General features: G+C 46.5%; 1 protein-coding gene across 2 annotated transcripts in view; it reads left to right on the top strand.

Annotated features, from left to right (window-relative positions):
- Positions 1–19,996, top strand: part of LOC8027456 (tether containing UBX domain for GLUT4) — a 72,789-nt gene extending 52,793 nt beyond the window's left edge. For both annotated transcript variants that reach the window (XM_040218176.3, XM_040218174.3), the window contains 7 exons: positions 1,628–1,703; positions 3,610–3,758; positions 5,368–5,430; positions 7,222–7,271; positions 8,063–8,193; positions 15,010–15,200; positions 19,931–19,996. In XM_040218176.3, coding sequence (XP_040074110.1) covers positions 1,628–1,703; positions 3,610–3,758; positions 5,368–5,430; positions 7,222–7,271; positions 8,063–8,193; positions 15,010–15,200; positions 19,931–19,941 — 671 coding nt within the window. In that variant the 3' untranslated portion in view covers positions 19,942–19,996. The remainder of the gene's footprint in view (positions 1–1,627; positions 1,704–3,609; positions 3,759–5,367; positions 5,431–7,221; positions 7,272–8,062; positions 8,194–15,009; positions 15,201–19,930) is intronic.
- The last annotated feature ends 261 nt before the right edge of the window (positions 19,997–20,257 follow it).

The raw sequence follows: 20,257 nt of genomic DNA, 5'->3' as shown, positions 1-20,257 counted from the left end.
ACAGCGCAGTCAAGGCTACGGTATGGGCGGAGCCAACATTGAGCTAAACGCCATCTACATGGCCCTTTTTTGCTTGTTTTCACTTCTCCGGGCGAGCGTAGCGCATGACGTCAGCAACGTTGCCTCTCGGCGCTCAGCAGTGTCCCCGTGATTGGCTTAACGCGCCTGCGCAGCGCGTTTCTTGGGAGCCGTCCGGCCGCCCGCCGTGGTCCCGCCGTTACCGCCGTCTTCCGCGTCACAAACACGGTCGTCGTCTCACCGATTGTGATTATTGTCTCTCGGAGTTTCGTCCACACTACGGACACCACGTGCGCGCACACTTGTGCCGCAGTTGTGCAGGCGTCGTCGAATGCCGTAGACACCAAAACGTGGCGAAGAGTGCGGTGCAGACGACAGTCGCGCCTGCCACACGCCCGCCACAATCCCGCCCGTCGTTGGGCCGAAGATCACGTGACATCTCGTACCACGTGATGGCCATGTACTTGGCGACCCGAGGCCAATGTTGCCGGGCGGAGCCGAAGTTTCGGTTTCGATTTCCGCTTGTGTTTAAAATCAGATTTAAAAATATATATCCCATTTTTCGCGAAAGCAAACGACGTAGTCTGTTTCACTAGGGCTTTTTAATTCGAAATCAATCATTATCCCGAAATCTTCAGAATTGAGCGGAGTTGCCCTTTAAGGGAGGACACTGGCTAGAGATTTAACTTCTGAACTACCCGTGTGATTGGAATGAAATTTGCAGGGAATGTTTAACTTAAGGTGTGTGTGTACAGTAAAACCTCTTTATAACGAAATGGGATATAACAAATTAACGGATGTAACAAAGCAATCATAATTCCCCTTGCTTGCTAATAGTGGTAAGAAATGACAGTGGCTATAAAAAAGTAATGGTTATAACTAAATAATTATGAGCGCTCCTTCAACTTTGTTATAACAAGATTTTACTGTATTGTGCAAACTCTCAGCGCTCTAGGACAATTTTACATACCTGCATAAAAAGATGTGTCATTCTTTGTTAAGAAATCTATGATATGCAAATGAACCCATTAAGCACCTTTTTGACTGCTCGAATATAAAGTGGGGGATGTGAGACTTTGGGCTATCTAGTTTTTATTACTCAAATGTAAATATTTCAGGAAGAGTCAATACCTCAAAATATGAGATGCATATCTGTCTTCTGTCAGTTTTTACAAACATAGATTTTTCTTAATGAGGACTTCAACTTGAAACAAAATAAAGTAAATAGCCCGATTCCCCAGTAAATTTCAGTTCAGAAACATCTTGATTGTAGTATCAGAATACTTTTACCTTTGAACAAAAGTTTCCTTCGTATGAAATTTGCAGCAAAAAGTGGAACTGAGAAAAATGCATTCAAGCAGTGAACCCCTTTACTTTGTTGCTGCTTCACAATGTGTTGAAAAAATTTTATATTTACATAACTATTTGGCGTACAATTATCAAATTTGGTGTAAGGGTGTATAATTAGTTTCTAAAATTGAAAAACACAAAATTGAAAAGTGAATTTTTTTAAAAAATCTGAAATTTAGGCTTATGTCTTCTTTTAAGACGAGAGTTCCGTTTGGATGCCTCAGTGCACAACAATGTCTGCAACCTTCACTTTCTGCAGAGGAGCCGGACGACAGCTTCTTCAAGCTCACCGTGGAGGATGCCAAGTACCTGGCTGCAGATTACAAGAGGCAGAGGTGCGGAATTTTTTTCACCGTGGCTGGTTCACTGATGCAACTGGCCAGATGAGTTTGGTGTCAGATTGGCGTCTAGAATTAATCAGTGAATCAAATTCTGTTTTCTTGTGGCCCCAAACAGCTGGCATGCCTTAGGGTGTAGGTACACGAGGCAAAAGAAAAATGTGACTGGCGGGTAGTGATGAGTGATATGGTTTTCTTGAACTTTTCTAAATTAGTGAAAGAGCCCATGTAACAGATACTTAACCTGTTGTATATATAAGCTGCACGCATGTCAACGGAGGGCCCGACTATTAAGTTGGAAGGGTAACAAAAAGTTGTGAACCTAGGTATCTTCTTGCCGGGGGCCACGGAATGAGATTCTACACAGTAGCAGGGTAGGACCAGTGTTGGTGGACACGGGTCTGTTCTGAACTCTGTAGTAAATGCATTTGTGCCTGCAGAGCTGCTGTGGTGTTTGAACCATGTCTCCGACTGGTGTGTTTGGCACGTGTACGTCTTGTCTCTTCAATTTTCACCTGACCGACATTGCAGCCGTGCAAAACTGCTACTATTCGCCGCAATCTTGGCGGCAGCGCTGCAGTGGATGTGTGGTGTTTGAAGTGTGTCTCCAATTGCACTTCTTTCCCGTGTCCTCGTTTGTCTTCTCAATTTTCATTTAATGACATCGTGAGAGCATGCTGTTGCCTGTCACGGTCCTGGGTTATAAGTAGGGTTCCTTGTTTTCTGGGTTTATTTTTCATTACATTTGGAGGCTGTTTTTTTTCTTAGTTTATTTTTGCCAGAAATTTGGGGTTTATCTGGCTTTATATTTGTTAGGTTCTCAATTCTTCAAAATTCAGGGTTTAATTTCAATGTTCCCAACTCTTCGAAATTCAGAATGAAAGTAAATAATGTTTGCACAAAGCTGAAACGGTAAGAATGCACTGGTATCGAACGATATTTCTTCATCAACATTTGGCATTTGCACTCTTGCGATTGGCAGTGCTAACTGTCCCACAGCAAACCTTTCAAACAAGTGTTGCTTCATTAAACGTCGGCACTTTGAGATAGCCAAACTCCTGGACGTATTTTATCAAAGCTTCCGCTGCTCTCCCTGCTCACTTGAAATCTACAAGTTCATATCTTTTACTGTTATAAATAACACCCCTCCTCTACCCAAGAAGTACAAAGTCTAAACTGGAAACCAGAACGGTGACTTCTTTAGCCCATAAGAGCAATGACCCATTGTACTGAACGAACTTGGACAAGGTACTAAATGTGAAACCTCTTTTGTCAATAGCCCAAGGCGTAAAAAAAGAAAAGTTAACCCGTGCTTGACAAACATTATTCACAAAATGCCATCCTTTTTGCTTTTCATTTTGCCATCGTGACTTCAAAATTCAGTTTTTCAGATAAATCTGAATTGACAGAAATATTACTGGCGAGCGTTTTTCAGAGTTTTCTCAAATTTATACAGAAACACGAAACCCTGGTTATAAGCCACTGTTCCTCATCGATATTGCTTAGCTCACTTCGGTTGCAGTGGTGCTGCGCTTCAAACTCTACGCCTCGGACGCTAAAGCTAACACTCAACTTCAATACGTTTCGAGGCGAGAGAGAGAGAGACGAGACAGCAAGGAGCATATCATGCACCGCTCGGAACGAAGGAAAGGACTTTAACAAAAATAAGCCAGTGTCGCCACAGGCCAGGAGCGGGAGTTGAAGAGCTCGCACAAGAACAAAGGCTACACTGTATGTGCTTCACTTTGACTACACGGGGCAGCGCCATATTCGGGGTGGGATGGAGCGCAACTACTGCGCCAGTGCTCGGTTCTGAAACAAAGCTTGGGAGTTTCGGTACTTTGGGAACGTTTAGTGACTCTAGTGTGAATCAGCCTTTAACGTTGGTGTGGGTGGGCTGTAGGGAGGAGCTGGAGGAGCGTCCGCTGGAGACCTCGGAGCTACGGCACGCCCGGGCCAAGAGGCTGTCTCTGCAGTACCGCAGTGCCCTCATCCGCATCTACTTCCCGGACAGGCTCGTCCTTCAGGCCATCTTCCAGCCCGAGGAGAGGGGTGAGCACCCTACGTTTTTTTTCGTCCCTTGTCACCTTCTGCTAACCCTGCACGCGTCTAAGGGCTGGAATGCCTGAGGAAAGCATGATGGCACACCGTGGAAGCCATTACGTAATGGTAATTGATAGAGAGGAAAAATTCTAAACATGCTTCGAAGAAATTTTACCCACGAGCCCGACACTTTACCGGTGTGCCCGAGGGGCATCGGTGAACGGGAACGCCCGGCGTTCGAACGCAATGGACGGCGAGTAGGGACGAGGGCAGCCAACTTCACGTCTTAATCTTTTCGACGAGAGCTCGGCACTCCGACGTTCCCGCGCACTATCTTCTCCTCCTCCTCCTCTTCGGTTGCTATCCACGTAACCTAAGAAAATCTAAAGAAAAAATAACCACCAACTCTGCCACAAGCCCCATAGGATACTGAGGAAACGCATTTTGCGCATTCCGACCTTATCGAGGTAAATTTTTTATACTCGAGGCCCTTGGTCGCTATAGTCACTGATGAGATGAAAGCGGCGGAAAGGAGCTTTAGTTGTCCCGCCTCCGGCACAAGCTTTCTACCTTCGACGATGCTCCAACTTCTTGAACGCGAGCGCAAAGCCAATGCACGGTGGAAGGTGTGGAGTGCGTGCCTGGGGCCGGGCTTTCGAAACACTCGCCCTGCCGCTCTCGTCCTGTCAGTCAGTATTCACTCTTTTTTGCACGGGTTGAAACGTGGTGGCGCCAGTGTGCAGATAGCCGTAACACTTCCGGTTCCCAACTAGATGCGGGTTTCGCAATATTTGCGAGATTTAATCTTTGCAATGGTTGCTTACGCCTTTCTTACACATAATTCGCTGTTATGGTGAAAGAATAGAATGATGAGTAAAAATTTAAAAACCATACCCGGACCGGAGTATGCCATGGCTACCGGATAGATGGCGCCGCCGAGTTTGTTGCCAAACAAACAAGGGCGAATAGGTCAAAGTGGTGCAGCCGCTGTCATTCGCGGAACAACTTTCAACCGAGCAAGTTGAGACAAATGCACGTGTAAAGAGGAACACGTTTCATTGTGTACGCGCTTCTCTCTGCTACGTTGTTCGGTTGAAAGTGGTGTCGTGTCGCGACTACCTCTGTTTTCATGTTTCCCGTGTTTTTTGGCATGAAATTATAACCAAATCGCCATTTTGACGGAGCACGGTTTCTGGAATGCGTCCCCAACTTATGCGATTAACGTCTCGGGCCTCCCGTGGATTGAAGCGACTTTGAAACGTCCGCGTTATGTCATGGGGGCTTTCGAGGAGGGCGGGTTGCAGTCATGACTGTCGGACGTAAAGGCGATGCTGCAAAAGATAAACAGGTGGCGCCAGTGTTACTTCGTCCCAACCTGCGTCTGCCAGTATTTTCGTCGACTGCGTGGCAGCCGACAGAAATGCTTGCCCTTAGCCGTCAAAGCTTCCGGCGGTTTTGGAAACTATCAAAAGCATCACAATAATCCGACGCAGTGATGGCCAGTTTTGAGACCATTAGATGGGAGTTCAACAAACAAGAAATCTGCAGCAGAAACACCGACCGGCACGACAGTGATAGTCTGCTTTATTACCAACTGTTCCCGTCGTTCATTTTGCAGTTGGAGACGTGATCCAGTTTGTGCGTGGCTTCCTGCGGAATGGACGACAGAAATTTTATTTGTGTGAGTAGGTTTCTCTTGTTTTGCCTTTCTTTCTTGTGACTTGTGCAAGGCTGACATGCAGTGCTAACAGAGCTTGTGGAGTGGTTTGTGGGAACAAAACGTGCCTCTTCTATATTGGCAAGTTTGTGGAACTGTAGACGGGTACTTAGCCAGTGCGGTTCAGCTCCTAACCTGAGAATGTGCGTCTCGCAGTAGTGATTATACGGCTGCATGTCTACATGACGCTACTTCAGATCGGAATGGGCAGGTGTTGGGGATTGAATCCAGTAGCCATTCTTGGGTTTTGCAGTGCGAGCTTTGACTCCATGTTCTCCGAAGTGCAGCGCACTAGCTGTGCCTCATCACGATTCGCTGTCTTGTTTCGCGTGAAATTGCGGTAGTGCCAGCGCAGTGCATGGAAGGCTTCAAGGGGCTTTTAAAAGTGCAACTTCAGAAGCACCAGCTTTTCAGTTGCAATGAATGTTTCCTGACAGGAGCAACCTGTCTAGAAAGAATTACAGTAAAACCTCGTTAAGACGTAGTTCGATGGGAACGGGGATAAGTATGCGCAAAGTGGTAGTACGGCTTAAGAGAAAATGACAAATACACACCACTTACCGTATTTACTCGATTCTGGGCCAACCCCCCAAAACGGCAAAGCCGGAAAAACAAAATCCTCGATTCTAGGCTGATCAGTAAGGAACGGTAAAACACCATTAATTAAACATAGAACGGCATTTATCTCATCGGCCACGAAGCCGATGAAGATGTTAGCGGTTTATGTTCTCGTCTTCAAATAGAGACGCAAGCAACGCCGCGAGTTGCCATGAGCAACAAACAAAAGTAAACTTTTTTTTGTGTGTGTGTGTGCGCGCATCCGCAAAGGAGAGAAGGGAGGGGGGGCAAAAAGCAAGGTGCATGACTGGCATGGCGCATCGCGTCCTTCTCCCTCGTTTTCCCCCCTTGCGTAGCGAGGAGCATGCGGGAGCTGCGCAGCAGCGGAGGCGCAAAACCCTACGAGCGGCGGCCATGGGGGTAGGCGGGGGGGGGGGGGGGGTGGGGGCGGCGGCAGCGGGCAGCAGCAAGCGAAATCCCGTTCAGAAATGTTCGGAACCTCCTGCGCAGCCCACCAAGCCAGCCGAGCCTGCGACCGCAACGTCAACAACGCTGTTCGGAAAAGCTCAGCTCCTCCTCTCCCACCAGCCAGGCCCGTAAACTGTGTAAACCGCGTCAACTACCGCCACTGGTCCCCCGCCAGCATCCTTGCCGATGTTCGTTGGTTCGCCTGCTCAACGGCTGCGAGTTGCGCGGCGCCGAACTCGCGCCCATGCTTGCGCCCTCGCTTTCACGCTGGGTTGGCTTCGCGTGTTCGCTCCCACCGTGGTTGTTGCTGCTGGTGCGCGGCGGCCCGGCCGCACGGCTTTAGCTCCGCCGCGCGTCGCAAGCGTGGCAGCAACTTCTAACTTAGTACGTACTGGGGAGTGAAAACAGTGCGCGTTGACCGGTAAGTACACAATAAGCGACTACGCATTAAGCGGGCATTGAATGCATTAGGTTTAGCGGGAGACATGTCGGGGATCTGACTAAGCTACCTTTAAAGCGGAACTACGGCTTATGCGGGTACGTGGTACCGAGGTTTTACTGTACTTTAATATCAGTCTTTTACTTTATTGTTGAATCTGAGATCTTCACGATTGATTCTTTGTATATATATAGTCGTCTATACCCTGTTCTACCATGTGTTTATTTTGGGGTTCATTTTACCAACACGCTCATTCTATCCCTACATTTTTCTGTCACTCCGTCTTTCAGATACTTCCCCTCCAAAGACTGTGCTCGAAGAAAGGACTTCATTGGTTGAAGTAAGGGATACATTTTTTGTTTTATAAGTCTTTCTTATCGCTTATGACACCGTACCGTTGCTCGAAGGATCTATCTCTTTCTAACCCAACATTAATATGACTCCAGGCATTGGCTTTTGGAGCGTGGAGCAGTGATAACCTTAACCCTGGGGTTTTCAAATTGGGTTTTTAAAAGCTCTGGGGTTCCCCAGAGCACCCTCAGAGGTTCCCTGACCTCTGAGGTTCCCTAAACAAAATGCATTTCCTTTTTTTTTTTTTTTTTTTTTTTTTTTGTATATGTGCTATTTCAGTGGACGTGAGCCATTCATTGACCCATAACTATAGTCAAAGACAAGTTAAGAAGCCCGTAGGTCCTCCGCCTTGAGCGCGAGGTTTTTTTTTTGACAGCATCCTGTTGTACGTGCAGCCAAAACACGGCATAAGACAGGAAGTGTGCACCGGGAGCGAAGCACTCTCTGGTATGTGCATTGTCGTCTATGAGGCCTACGGGCCTTCACTGCTCGGCTTTTATTCGAAGGAGACACGTGTTCCTCGATATAAAGGAGTTTGAGAATCTCCGATTTTGATCTCCGATGACTCTTCGATCCCCCAATGCTCATTGAGTTGTTATCACTGTCTCGGATTGGTAACGGATTTTGCAGACAAGTACAGTTCTTGTAGTACATAGTATTGTGCTGAAATCCGGGAAAAAGCCAGGCAATAGAAGCTGGAACGCCAGCTTTGGCACTTTTTCCCGTCTCAAGAATGCAATGACATACGGTGAGTTGGGGAATGGTTGCCGATCGGTGCAGGCCGACCTGGTTCCGGCATCGGTGGTCCACTTTGGGAGCGAGGAGAACCCGCATGGACCCCTGCTAAGGGACGAGGTGATGGCCCTCATCTCCAGCCCGGATGGGGCCTCCACGTCTGCCCTGCGCCTCAGGTGACCACTCACTCCAGTCTTTGTTTACGGCTGAAGGTCACATGAGTATCCCCCGGATTCCATCTTTGTAGGGATAAAAGTTACGTGAATAGCTAGGGTCATGTCTCATTAATGTGGACAGCTCTACCCCTTTTAAAAAGAATTGTTCATAATGCAAGTTGTCCATAATAATGACACAAAAATGTGTCTTTTTGCCCACCGGAAAAGGGTGTCTACATACTGGAGTATTGGTGACGGAAGTGCTGCGCCATTTGCACCGAATCGCACCATGAATGCAAGTCTACTACATGTTGCACCAAAATGCCAATTGTCCTCGAAATTGTGCCTCACTTGCACCAGGATGAGCTTGAACAGAGCTAAGAAAGAATGTAATATTGGTCGACACTGACATTGAAAGAAGTAGAAGAAAAGGAGAATGGTAAAAACGTATACTTCACGGTGTCTATGCTCACCGTAGCTAAAATTCGCTCGTCTTTCATGCTAGCCACGTCATTGTCTGAACTTCCAGACGATATTGGCAATGTGACGGAGCTAGAAGTCGCGGGAAAATGAATAAAAATGGTGGTATGGCAACTACTGCGAGAACACAGAACCAGGGTCTCATACTCAGGGTGTCTAGCGACCGGGAATCGTCGGGGAAATTTTAATTACCGGGAAAAAACGGGCAATTGTCAGGGATATTGTCAAAAAGAGAGCCCAGTCAGGGACAATGGGCCGGAAACGCCATTGACTGCCCTGAGCAAAGGCTTGCGGACTTGGGGACAGAAAAATTGGCAATAAATTCTGTGTACAGTGGAGCGCGGGCTCTGCTCACCCAATGTAAAGTGTGCTACCTGATGCAAAGGCAAAGAGAACAGCTGACAAATCCTGTCTAAGCATTGCGTTGCATTGGATTGGATTGGATTGGTTTGGTTTGGTTTGGTTTGGATTGAGAGCATGACACGAGGCTAGATCCAGTTAGAGCTGCTAGATTTAGTAACAAATTGGAAAGCCGCAAACCCCACTTCAATCCAAGCCTCAAGCCGAAAGTGTGCATCTGGCGGCCATGTTGCCATCCGGTTGTTAACGTGTGTTAGAGCGTCATGTTTTCATAGTGTTTCCGGAAGTGGCCTCTTCACTGACGATGTCGGTTGCAAGAAAGTGCTCGTTTAATCCGGACTGGATGAACCCGAATATTTCTAAATATTCAAGTGTCGTGTCCGCTCGTGTGTACCAGCACCAGGGACAAAACGAGAGAAACGACGACGACACGGGCACGTGCGATTCTTGGGGTGATCGGGCGCCATCCACCTTGAACGTTTTCATGTGAAGTATTTCTTGATGTAATTCGATGTAAATGAGCGTGTACAGTCAATATTTGAACCAGTAAACATCAAGTTGGATTAAGCCCGTGCAAAATGATCCTCACATTGCCCAATGCTCAATGCCTTGTGTTGTAATGGTCTTATATTTTTAACCACCTCTACAGTGATCAGAGATTTTCACCTAAAATTGTCGGGGAAAACCTGGAAAAATCGGGGAATTTTAACCCTAAAAGTGCCTTGGACAAGCTGAGCTCGTCAGCCACATTCTGGCTAAAAATGCCGTGGACAAGCTCAGCTCGTCCAGTGGTTTTTTCAGTAGCCCTCAATTCCACGGACGAGCTAGGCTTGTCCAAGTAGTTTTGCGGCGCTGATCGTAGATGGCAGCGCTTGTTTTAGTTGGCAAGTATTTTTTTCGCCTCCGCTGATTTCTGCAAAATAACCTTATCAAATTTTATGTGTATGTAATACTGGAGGAATAACAATTCAAAATAAAAAAAAATAATGGCACTTTTAGGTTTCTTTTGGAAAAAAAAAATTTGGCGCTTAAAGGGGCGGTGCAACGATTTTATGATTAAAAGAATTTGCATCTCATCATTTTTACGTTGTTTATCATGTCCCAGAGGATAGAGAAAACACCTCCTTCATTAAGAAATGTTGCGATTCCGCTGCATAATCGCACAGCAAAAGTCGAGCTTTTTCCCCCACCTGCAGCCCCAAGCGGCAGCTGAAGGAACTACAGCGAAAAGATTACGTGACCTCGCTCGGCTCTAAGCTACAGCATAACGCCCGCTAATGTCAGCAGAGAGAAGGAGAGGAAGCGTCCTCCGAGATAGCACCGGGGAACCTCCACGGCACTCCGAATGACGTCACTAGAAGGGGGACCAGGTGTGACCCTGAAGGCTGGGAATGAGTTGAGGGGTGCCCGAAATGCCAATATTTCTCTTTATTTTTTTGCACAACTAGGACACACAGGCGAAATCGGTTTTCGGTTCTTTAGTTCAGAAGTGTCAGAGGGCAACTTCTAGAAATCTTTGATCGAAGTCCAGAAATCGTTGCACCCCCCCTTTAAGGGGTTAAAATAACAATGTGCTAACACCCTGCGTACTCCTGATGAGATTGCTTGTTTTTTATCTCTGCCAAATGCCTCCGCGCCATAGCACAATCGCTGCTCACATCAAGCTTTACAACCTTGCAGAGGATATTGTGCATCAGGCTTCGCTGCATTGCATCGGTGCATTAGAAGCGGCTTGTGCGGGGGAACATCCATGTGTTAGCGCAACGGGCTCGGAAATTATGCTCTGTAGTATTAAAGGTCGACCTCTATTTTCAAGAAGCGGTGCCGAGATAGGAAAACGGAACAAGAATAGCACATCTATATTCGAATAAGTAGACAAGGTAGTCTTTGTGCAGTAGTCAATCGAAAGGGCTCTCCGAAATCCAAATCAACTCTGACTCCAATGCCGCTAACTCTCGCAGAATTAGGAGTGTCACTTTGAATGCTCCACTTTAATTTTTGATAATGTTTCGGGGGGGCGGGGGGTTGCAGTTTATATATATATTAGGTACTTGACTTTTGTAGGTTCACAAATCTTGCTGGAACAAATTTTTATTGATTGACACCAAGTTTTTCAGGACTTTTGCATAAATAATATTCATCGGCTACATTAACTATGAGCATAAAAGGGAGAGTGGGAGAGACACTTTATCTAAACTGAGGTATGTTGCTGTGATTCATTTTTAATTTTTTTTCTTCTGAGTTTCCACTAAGATTTATTTTTCAACCATTTTATTTTTCTTCTTACTCCCGACTGTAAATGGAACCTACTATGACCTGAGCCTTATTCTAAGAGACAGTTGTGTGCCATGCTATACTTTTTATGATTATTTATTTGCATTATAATTACGAAAGGGTAAAGCAATATGCTTCGGTATCAACGATGAACCCTCAAAGCCTTATTATCAAAGATTGGCTTATTTAGTAATGCAATTATCATTTAATTTTAAAGTGATGCACTAACGCTAACACGTGTTGGGATCTTAGTGATGTGATTGTGAATGGTGCCACACTGCACCAAAGTACTTACCCTGCTACATCCTGCTACATGTTGCCAAAATGTGGGGAATTTGTGCAAACGTTGCGCCGAAATTTAATTTCTATTTAATAATACTAAAAATTAAATACCTCAGGGCTCGCTGCGCAGCCAGACCGTTGCCGTACGCTTATGCAAGTTTTCAGCAATTTCGATTATCGTCGCAAATAACATACAATTCGATTGCAGTTTGTATAAAAGACTGACAGTACTCTGAAGTTTCATAATAATTCTCATGTTTGTCGTCTGTTCTGCCGGAGGGTTAGTCTTGTTGAGCGCGCTTCTCACCGCTCTCTGGTGCACTGCAAAGAAGCGACAACTGCGGAGTAGGCATCGCGACTTTTTTCAATTCGCAATTTAGCAAGGATACTTCGGTATTGCAAGAACATTACCGTGCATTCTTTTGCATGTTTTGTTATTTATGCCAACTCATTTGTTTATCTATCACTTTTTTATAGATGTGAGAAAATTATAACTAAATTGGCAGGGGCAGTGGATGGAAGCTTGAGAAACTCCTTAAAGGGACACTGACACCCCCCAAAAAAATTTTTTCATTTTTTGCCAGGCGCTTCATTATGGTGTTGGGGGACTACCCAGTTAATATTTTGCAACAGAGTAGCGTATTTCTTTAATAAAGCCAAAAGACGCAACTGCTCGAACCGAAACCAAAACCCGACGGAGGTCGGAGAAGTGGAGAGAAGAGAGTGACTGGCGGAAGTCACGTGGCTACACCCGACCGTGCGTTTTTTTTTTTCTTTTTTTCCTCTCTGGTAGCAGACGACACGACATGCGGCGTGCGATGCGGCGTGCGGGAACTGCTTACCGTGCGATTCTTTTGCAGTTATGTTTGTTCCGCTCGTTGTTCTGTACTCCAAGAAGAATTGTTTTGTACATTGAGGAGTTGGAGATGAGTAGTGAGTGCCCGTGGTGAATTTCCATGATCGGCTCCGAAAAGAATAAACCCAAGATGTTGCGTGAAGAGCTGGCTCACATGTCCTGCATCCGAAAAAAAGTGGCATTGTGCGACAGAGTTTCCGAAAGATCAACGGGATCGGGACCAATGGCTGGCTGCAATTCCTGTAGAAAATTTACGGGCACCTCGGAAAGCGGACGCTACCTGATTACATTGAGTTCGCAGGTGTCAAAACGGAAATCCCATACCGTTTAATTCAGTGAAGTATCGTCCACAACATTTGTTTGTTATTTTTTTGTTTGTTTCTTCAGTGATGATTGTAAAAAAAAGAAAAAGATATATAAACATCAAAAAATGTTTGAAAAAAAAAAAATTCACGGGGGATTGAACCCACTCCTACCACGTGTGAAGCGGACGTCTTTCCCACTAAGCTACTGGGGCATCTCGTTTCTGGTGGATCTCTTTCCTTAGTAATAATTCAGCCGGTAAACTGTAAGTTGGAAAGTTTGCTGTCGATTTTTCTCTAGCAAAAGCACTCCCGGGTCGAAGTCTGGAAGCACCACGTTTTGGGGACATTCGCACCTAGTAAAGAAATCGTACGCGTGCATATTCAACTCTAAGTAGACACGTCTTCAGCCACGAGAAGGGAGCGACGGCTCGGCGACGTCTTCGTGCAAATCGGCTTGGTGGCCGGGCGTGTCGTACGGGATGAATACCAATTCTTTTGATCAGTCCCAAATGTTTCTTTTAACGGTAGACAGAATTCGCCGGTACCGCGAACGACAGTTCTGAAATAGAGGCCCCACGCCCGTCGTCCGCTGCCATCGCCGTCCCCGCGAGTCCCACGATACGCGAAACGACGAACGCACAGAATGCTTCCTGTTGTCTGTGGAACTTTTTTTTTTCAATCAACGTATTTACAGCTTTTTAGAAGCCACAAAAAATGGGTTTCATATTTTTTTCTATTTTTAATATTGAGTGTGTGCCTTCAGTGACCCACGACTTTGATTAAATTTGGTGGTCTCATTGATACCTTAGAAAACGGCCCGTGACCGCGAAAAAGAGAGTGAGCGAGACTCGAACCGGCCAATTCTTGATCGGTGGTTCTGTCCTTCATCACTCCCCTTCTTGACATCCTGTATGGTGCTTCTCCACGCAACTAAACGCTAGTTTTTTGTTTGAGGATCTCACTTCTGCTGTGCAATCAATGCTAAAAAAGGGTTGCATTAGAAAGCAGTGTAGACATTCCCTTTTAGTTGGACAGGCTGATACAATAATCTTAACATAATGTTTGCATTGTTATGAATATAAATTAATGTGCACTCATGCTACGAAAGTTCTTTTTGCTCCTCTAAAATTGACTTTTGGCTGCTCCATGAGCTGCTCCGAAATGACTCAAACCAATCACATCACTGGGATCTGCACCAAAAGGGTGAATGGCTGTTCCAAACCAACATCATTGCCTACTACGAAACCTGCTACAAAAAGTTGAATACCGCTTCCATCACTGGGGTATATTCCTATTTACGGGGTCCTCATTCACGGGACATGACTGCACTACCAAGTTCTATCTTGGTATTGCTAGGCGTTTTAAGAATAGCCACTACCGGCTTCCGTCTTTGTATGACCAGTCGTTCGGTAAATGAAGAGCAAGCCACTGCGTTCTGTCTATACAACACTACCGTAAAGTACTGGGGAGCACTTTCCCTACTTTCACTGAAGACTGGGTTAATCTAAACACAGGCGCTTGTCCCGTCAAATGATAATAGTGGGCACTCGAATGAAGTGGGTGCTTCCACGGTATTTTACGGTAGGTGCCCTGTGAGTAGCCAGCAGATTTTGTCCTTTTTTTGGGTAAAGCTTCCGTATGTGGCTAGGTGCGTTCTAAGTGGCCACCAAACTCCACATTTGTACTGTTAGACTGTTATGGGTTTTGTAGTAGTTCATGCGATAACTTGACATGTACAGTGTGGGAACAGCTAGACTCGCTTTCTATACGGTCATTGCCTCGAGTGAGTAGAACTGTGATTTGATATCAAAAAGTCTTGTCAAGGTGCAACTTCATAGTATGTTTGTCACATGACACAGCTCACTCCGTGAAGGCGATTCGCACAGTTGCATCGACTCCGACTGAGTGCAACTGCAACGACTTGGGACGTTAATCCTTTTTACAGGTTGCCAGGGCAACAACTGTGTCGGCTGCGACGAAACCGGTTTTAACCCCTTTTCGTTGGAGCCGACGCAGCTGTTGCCATAGCAACCTGTAAAAGGATAGACGTTGCAACGCCGTTGCAGTTGTGAACCAACCTTTAGAACTCAACCTTTCATCCAAGCCCTTCCCATCTCGAGGGAAAAAAATTTTGCCACTTATTTACGTACGACACAAAATCACGTAGCTCGTCGGCTGGATGCTTTCTTCGGTCAACTGTTTTTTGATTTGACCACAACTGTTCGAGTTGTTTCCCCCTTGTCTACAGCGAGACTCTTCACGCTGTCTTTTAAATTCCAGGTCCAAACGCAACATTGTGCCCCAAGACGTGGACATGGAAGCGCAGGCTCCGGCGCCGACTTCAGAGCGCGAGGCGTCGCGGGGTTCGGACCCTCCGCCTCAGCGCGTGAGCGGCGGCCCCGACCGCGAAACTTCGCCACAGAGAAAGACGGCGGCGTCAGAGAAACCGCCACCCAAGTGGTTCACCATGGGTGCGTGGATCTCAGTCTTGTTTTTTCGGTTCTAGCAATAGACGTTTTTCAAGAGTCGACACCTTCCGTTAGCCACTGCGTCGATTATCCGGGGTCGCTAATGTTTGACGGACACTTTGAGCGTGCATTGGGCGCGAGTGCCACATCAGTGTTAAGCACATACAGTTGAACCTCTATAATTCGATCTCCGTTTATTCGGAATCCCGGATAATTCGCAAAAATTCCACGGTCCCTTGACTTATCATGAAAGTATGACCGGAGAATATCGCCACACGCGTCGGCAAGCAAACGAGCACATGCGTGGTGAAGTGGTTACTGCACTTGACTTTCGCGCAGAGGCCCAGGGCTCAATTCCTGGGAGTTACGCGTCTTTTATTTATTCTTTCAGTTTAACATTCTAGTAAACTTAAGAATTCTGTGTCTTTTTCGAGGTCCGAACGTTCTAGCCGCCGAACCTTCTACGCCGATTGTTCCAGAAACGAACGCGTGTAGATAAGGGGGCTCGCATGGGGGAACCACAGTCAGTCTTGCCCCAGCTTCCGATCCTGCTGTTTCACCGACCTCGACGCCCGCGACGCTCTGTTGTTATCTTCTGTTCACTTTTTGTTTCGGGCACAAGTTCACCCCATTAAACGTTTCAGTTTCCCCGGTTATTCTTTGTTTCGTCACATCGTCATTCGTGACAATATGAGCGCTCTGTACGTGCCTACCTGATTGATTCGCCGATTTCGTCTTCCACATTTAATTTTTAGTTGCTAGGTGGCGCCAGCTGGCATCCAGATTTGGCAGCAAAAACAAAGGTGGCGCGCGTCTTCACTGATCCGTTTCCTGTTTGCTGGTCCATGCACTTAGTAGTCCCTTTTTTCTTTCAACTTGGGCAGGCTTAGTCACTCTCGCCTCACGTGGAGTTCATGATCTATGTCAGTGATCGATATCAGTGATCAATATTCTTGGCGCTGCGCCAGTGTGGTTCGGGCCGTTACTGAATCGCTTGTAAGCGACTTAGCAAGCAACGAGACGAGCGACAGCGACGAGTCAGCGACAAGTGATGGAGATTTCTCACTGTCGCCCGTCGCGTCGCTCATCGCCTTGGTCACTTGCTTCCGTCAATTTCATGCAGTTTGCCTCGTCACACTATTGACCGAGTGACAGCGAAGCGGGTTGCCGTCGCTTGTCTGTCTTTCGCGAAATCGCTTACATGTGACCGGCTGTGGAGCAGGAAGATACCGCCAGTGCTAGTGCCAGTATTTAATGCCCTTAGGATTGACGATGAGGGAGAGGAGCTTCGCTCCCGCATTAAGGACAGTGAGGGTGAGTTGGTCGGCATGAGGTTCCCAGACTACTTAAACATAGTAGAGGATGAGTAAACCTGCTACACGGACCTTGAGAGCATAATGGCCGAGTCTGACAGCAGAGATGAATGACGATGATGAGCCGCCTCGGGCCCCCCCTTTGTGTAATGTAACGACGGTGATTCTGAGATGTCGCGCCTAGGTAGCCTTTTTCAAAATATGACTGTCGGTGCCACTAATTACAGAACGTGGCAGTTCCATATCGCCGACTATTCATGTGAAGTTCTCTCGTTTTGATTACCCGTTTTGAATTAAATGTTTCCTTCAAGATTCAAGACTTCGCTTTTAATTTTCTGTCTATTTTTTTTGGTTATTGGATAATTCACAAATTTGCTTAATTTGCATATTTTTCACCGTCCGACCGACTTTGAATTAACGATGTTCTACTGTACTCGGATCCACTCGCAGTTTGCCCAGAAAGTAATACCCAAATGTGGTGGCTGCCAATGTTGCTTGACAGACTTCCAAAAGGAACCCATTTAAAAACTTTAAAAGCACTGAGGGGAAATGTAACCTTCTGCACTACTATTAGATAATGAGCAAGCAAAAATCCAGGATTTAGAGGCAACAGGGAGTTTTCAAAGACTCCTTTTCCCCTTCCCCATGCTCTCCACAACGAAAATGCCATTGCTGTGCATGCACGCCAGTAAGCTTGTTTCCAGAGTTCCAGTTTTCGTAGTGGGTTGCAGGGAGCATTGCGGGACAGGAAAAACAATCTATGAAAACACCCTTACCTTAAAAAAGCCTGCCCTGGGCAGTGATCCTTCCGTTCGCTTTAGTTTTCTCTTCCGATCTGTTTCCAAAAAAAAGGAGAACTTTTCTTCTGCGAAAGCACGCAAGAGCAGCAGACGTTGTCGGTACAATGTCTTCGGCAACGAGAAATGATTTAGTGACGCCCGAAAATTCGGAAGATCCAATATAGGAATGAACACAAATCATGGTGAACTTGTTGAGGCAGCTTCATTTTGTCACCACGAGTAAAGCTTAACTCCACTCGTCTCGAAGTGTTTCAATTGGCGTCTTTTATGTACATTAGACGGACCCTTGTGAGACTCCTCCTTGAAACCCTCGGACTGGAAGTCCGCCGAGCACACCACGCTATTCTTTGAGGGAGTCCAACCGCTTCCCCTGTTCAGTGTCTCAACCCATCGGTTGTGACGTACGACGTCTCTCGGGAAACTGGGAGCATATTCGGAAGCGACATATATTAACTTTGAAGTTTCATCAGCAAAGGCCTGTACGCACTCATCGATGAAACAAAACACCAGTGGTCGACTTGTTCGACCACTCGGACCGATTACTGCAGTTTATTACACTACATAAACCCATGGCGGTTAGGAAACTTTAGCAGACGATTCGTCCGCAAAATCAAGCGCGACCGCCGCGATCGCAAACATTTTGCAAGGTTGACTCTTCGATAGAGACTACACCTCTGATGTCGTTCTCCGTCATCAGAACCGTTGCTCAAGCGGTGCTCTGCATTATCACGCGGATTTCACACTTCGGTGGTTCGCAGACTCAGCATCTTGACGATCTCGGGCATCGCCGCGTGTTTCTCCTTCATCAGCTCCGTCCGTCATGCTTAAAGGGGCGGTGCAACGATTTTATGATTAAAATAATTTGCATCTCGTCATTTTGACGTTGTTTATCGTGTCCCGGAGAATAGAGAAAACACTTCCTTCATTAAAAATGTCGCGATTCCGCTGCTTAATCGCAAAGCAAAGGTCGAGCTTTTTCCCCCGCCTGCAGCCCCAAGTGGCAGCCGAAGGAACTACGGCGGTAAGATTACGTGACCTCGCTCGGCTCTAAGCCGCAGCATAGCGCCCGCTAATGCACGCAGAGAGAGGGAGGGGAAGCGTCCTCCGAGATAGCACAAGGGAAGCTACACGGCACTCCGAATGACGTCACTGGGAGTGCGACCAGGTGTGACCCTGAAGGCTGGGAGTGAGTTGAGGGGTGCCCGAAATACCAATCTTTATCTTTTTTTTACGCAAAAACTAGGACACGCAGGCGAAATCGGTTTTCTGTTCTTTACTTCAGAAGTGTCTGGGGGCAACTTCCAGAAATCTTTGACCGAAGTCCGAAAATCATTGCACCGCCCCTTTAAAGTTTAATGCCAAAAAAAAACAGGGTCACAACGATAGATGCATACAGGATGAGGCGCCTGATCCTGTCAGTTTCAACGGCTCCATAACTCTGAAATCCCACTGAACAAGATAGAATTTTATAGTATACCGCCAACTGGCGTGTGGTCACGTCACTTCCGGACTGACTTTTTTTTATGACTAGGCTTCAAAAAAATCACGTGATGCCATCCCCCTGCTGACAGCCAAGTGCAGAGCCGTATATAGGGAGTGTTTGGCCAGTCTATGATTTCACCGCCGAAAAACCCCCCTCTCCCGAGTGAACCAATCAGCCCGCGGCACGAAGCGAGAGGCGTGTGCGCATGCGCATGAACTCCCGGCTGCTCCCAGCTGAGCGGGGAGGGTCGCCATTTTCATTCGTTCGCCCAGTGGAACGCATGGGATCGGCATCTAAATTTCGGTTATTTCCTTTTATATCGCAGGCTGTGGCAAGAAAATGATATACTGTTATTCCTTGGTGGGTTAACAAGCTAACGAATGAAGTTTTCTTGACGTCTGACCGCAAACATTTATTCAGGCAAAAAATAAGTCGACCTGTAGCAGACGAGGCGTAGCTTCAACAGTGCTCTGTATGCAAAGCGTGTTGCGTCAAAATGGCGGTCGTCTTCTCTTTGCTCCCTTCCTTCTCTCTCGTACCTTCGGCACTCTCCTTCGTCTCACCTACTTTTATCTCTCCAGCGCCTTCGTCGCCACCACCCACTGGCCAGACTCTTCCAATTTACTGCTCCGTTTGATGGCAAGCAGCAATGCCCGAGTGGGTGGCCATGTTGGAACACCCCCAGCGTTAACTGTGGTTCTCTTGCTGTTTCCGCGCAACGAGCCATTTGTGGCTCATTAGAATGCGATTCGAGCTCGTGATTTCAGTATACTGTAATGTAAAGGCATAATCTTTTTATATGCCCGTGAGAACCCGCTTTCGGAGTCCTATTATCCGATTTCAAACAAAAACGTGATTGTATTGTCTGTATCAAAATACATTGCTCCTATGGGAGGTTGGCCGGGAATAAAAAAAATGTCGTATTAACGAGATTCCATTGTAGTTTACAGTTGCTTCAAGAGGAGGTCAGACCTTGCTTTGTAGTAATTTCCTGTGGAAATCGTTATTGCTTTTGACAGCTGTCAGACTTTCAAATGTTTTTATTTTTCCACTCGCGGGTTGAAGTGGTCCAACGTCGGAGCTCGGGAAAGGATTGACAGGTCCTAATATCCACTTATTTCTTTATTTTTCTTGCAGGTAAGAAGTGAGAATCGGAATTTGCGTCTACATTTAGGGCACAATAAAAGTTGTTTTGTACATTCAGTGTTGCCTGCTGATTGATGGGGGGCATGATAGTGCCTACCAATAGACCTGCCAAATTACCCAAACACCAAGGAGAAGGCCGAGAACATAGGTCGCACGGCTTCTCCACAAAGCTGGTTTCAAGTGGAATGTTAAGTTGCACCTCTTTGTACAGTCGCTGCAACGAAACTACATTGATAAACCTGCATATGTGTATTGCAATTGTGATATATGCACAAGGAAGAGCCAGTTTCAAAGTTCTCCCCAACAAGTTGAACGAGA

Source organism: Ixodes scapularis, unplaced genomic scaffold (assembly GCF_016920785.2).
Source record: "Ixodes scapularis isolate PalLabHiFi unplaced genomic scaffold, ASM1692078v2 PGA_scaffold6__148_contigs__length_123643588, whole genome shotgun sequence".
Classification (NCBI taxonomy): Eukaryota; Metazoa; Arthropoda; class Arachnida; order Ixodida; family Ixodidae; genus Ixodes; species Ixodes scapularis.
The sequence above is the reverse complement of the archived record's forward strand: the minus strand, read 5'-3'. Positions and strand labels throughout refer to the sequence as shown.